At 49.6% G+C, this 2,778-nt stretch overlaps 1 protein-coding gene across 1 annotated transcript in view; it reads right to left on the bottom strand.

Moving 5' to 3' along the window:
• LOC124102936 (xaa-Pro aminopeptidase 1-like) overlaps positions 1–2,034 on the bottom strand; it is a 2,466-nt gene extending 432 nt beyond the window's left edge. The window contains 2 exon segments of the mRNA XM_046459384.2: positions 1–604; positions 607–2,034. The exon segment at positions 1–604 is cut by the window's left edge and continues 432 nt beyond it. Coding sequence (XP_046315340.1) covers positions 1–604; positions 607–1,990 — 1,988 coding nt within the window. The 5' untranslated portion in view covers positions 1,991–2,034.
• Positions 2,035–2,778: the final 744 nt, after the last annotated feature.

Raw genomic sequence — 2,778 nt, 5'->3', positions numbered from 1 at the left:
TTAGAGATGGGTTGCGTCTCTCTGATGAGCCACTCCAGAGCTTCCTGTCTGCCCTGTTTCTGCAGTTCCTTCCCGATCACATCTCTGCAGGTCAGGTGGTAATTGTTGAGCCAGTCACACTCTTTGTCTGTAAGAGATTCCACATCTATCATTTTGGTCTGGATCCGAACCAAAGTTAGAGGCTCAAAGGTCAGGCTTCCCCGGTTATTGAAATTATACTTGGTCTTCACGGGAACCACCAGGACTACATTCTCAATGCAGATCCCAAAAGCCCCATCTTCATAATATCCTGGCTCATCAGTGACAATCATGCCTGCCTCCAAGGGCTCGTCAGAGAAAGTTTTATAACTAATGCCGCACGGACCCTCATGATCATTCAGAAAAGATCCAACACCATGTCCTGTTCCATGCAGGTAATCCAGGCCAGAATCCCATAAAGCTGAACGGGCAAAAGAGTCCAGAAGGTGGCCTTTGGTTCCAGTCGGGAAAATGGTTGCACTCACAGATATATGGCCCTTGAGGACATATGTGAAGCATTCCTTCTCATAGGCTGTAGGGGTCCCAAAATGCATGGTCCGGGACACATCTGTGGTTCCATCCTTGATTGAGCGCCTGAGTCAATGAGGTACACCTCATCCAGTGACAAGGTCCTATTCGTCTCAGGGACCGGGGCGTAGTGAATGATGGCGCCGTTGGGTCCCGTACTGGAAATTGTGGGGAAGCTCAGGTCCACAAAGTCAGCCTGTTGCCTGCGGAATTCCTCAGCTTTGTCAGCAGCTGAGATCTCTGTCATGCCACCTTTAGGAACCTCTTTCTCCAACCAGTTAAAGAGTTCACAGAGGGCAACAGCATCTTTAATGTGAGTCTGCCTCATGCCTTCTGACTCGGCTGCATTCTTCACAGCTTTGGCAATGCAGATGGGGGTGTAAGGCATACAGCAGTGGTGATCCTTAGGGATGGCCTCGCTCACGGCATAGCTGGCCTTGTCGCTGATCCACACCTTCTCCCTCGGGGAGAGGTCGGCACACAGGGACTTGAGCTGGCTCAGGATGGACTTGTAAGGAAGCACCTGGATTCTGTATTCAGCCTCCAGGCCCAAGTCAAGAAGCAGGTGCTCCTTCACACTAGGGGCATCTATGCGGTCCCCATCGATGAAGAGCATGATCGTCTCTAGTCCTATGATTGCATAGGAGAAAAATACTGGATTGTGCTCCACATCTGATCCTCGGAGATTGAACAGCCAGGCAATCTCATCCAGGGCAGTGACCACAAACCACACAATGTTCCTCTCCGCCATTTTCAACCGAAGGTCTGCAATCTTGTCCTTCCAGGAAATGCCTGTATAATCCAAGCCCAGCGTGAGGAGGGCTTTACAGGGGCGCTCAGGACGGTCTGTCCAGATTTTATCGACAAGGTTCTCCTTCACAGGAATGAGGTGGTGGCCAGCACTTCGCAGGACCTTGGCCATCTTCTTCCAGTAATCTGTAGGAATGATGAGTGGGTCTACACCCACCCTGGATCCTTCAGGAAGCACACTCACCAGCCAGTCTTCCTGAGTTGGAGTGTCCTTCAGATCCATCTTCATGAGTGTCCAGTTGCTGTCCATCTGCTTGGCAGCCTGCAGAAAGTAGCGCCCATCGGTCCACATGGCTGCATGCTCCCCAGTGATGATGGCTGTGCCCGCAGAGCCATCAAATCCAGAGACAAAGGCCCGCCGACAGTCACATGGAGCAATATACTTGCTCTGGTGGGCATCCCCCGACGGGATAATATAGGCCTGGATTGGTTCCGTCATGTACTCCAAATTCCTCATGGCTTGTCTCAGCTGCCGAAGCAGCTCTGAAGTCACCTTTGGAGCCATTCTGCAACCTGTTTTCCCACCTGTGTCTCCTAAGTGTATCACCTCGTTAGGTTCAATTATTCTTAGATTTCTCAGCTGAAAATCCTGGTGATTTGCCCTTACTCGCGGTGGCTTTCTGGAGGCTGCCATTCGGTGGTGGCGTGCCCCGGCCCACGTCAGGGGAGCGCAGACCAGCTGATCACCCCCGGAAAGGCAGGAAGAGTGGGATTATTTTTCATCCTGTCACCTGATTTTTTTTTTGTGCCCTTGAGCAAGAGATATAATCCCTGTATAAAAAGGGCATAATAATGCCCACTTCACAGGGCTGTTGTAGCAGTTTAATGAGAGCCATATTTCAGACTCTCTGGCTCACACCTGCCGCTCAGTAAATGTTGGTTTTTTCTTTTGTTTCTTATTTATTCATCCATTTATTTATTTATATGTAGTGTTGAGGATTGAACCCTGTGCATCACACATGCTGGGCCAGAGCTCTACTTGCCCCTTTTTTGTTCTTTTCTTAAGGTGGGCAAGTAGAGAGAGAACAAAAGACATATGAAAGTTTTTCCTTTTTGGGTCTCTCTCTCTCTCTTTTTAAAATACCTCTATTTTATTTATGCATTTTTATGTGCTGCTGAGGATTGAACCCTGTGCTTCATATGTATGAGGCAAGTGCTCTGCTACTGAGCTATAACCTCAGCCCCTCTTGGGTGTCTCTTGATGACAGGGAGGCCTTCCTCGAATAGGGTGAGGTTTAGCACTTACATGCTCAGAAGGGGAAAGTAATTTGTGATTCTGTAGCTCGAAGCCAAAGAGTTCTGGAGAAGTCATTTTGGTAGTCTGTTCCTTCCCAGCGGTCCCATGGAATATCTCCTGTCTCGAGCCTGTGACCCTAGGTCCCAGCTCCTGGGAGACATGATGAATGCAGCACAGCCAGGAGA

This window comes from Marmota monax, unplaced genomic scaffold (genome assembly GCF_021218885.2).
Source record: "Marmota monax isolate L192 unplaced genomic scaffold, Marmota_monax_Labrador192_F-V1.1 WCK01_AAM20220418_F8-fsc00059, whole genome shotgun sequence".
Classification (NCBI taxonomy): Eukaryota; Metazoa; Chordata; class Mammalia; order Rodentia; family Sciuridae; genus Marmota; species Marmota monax.
The sequence above is the reverse complement of the archived record's forward strand: the minus strand, read 5'-3'. Positions and strand labels throughout refer to the sequence as shown.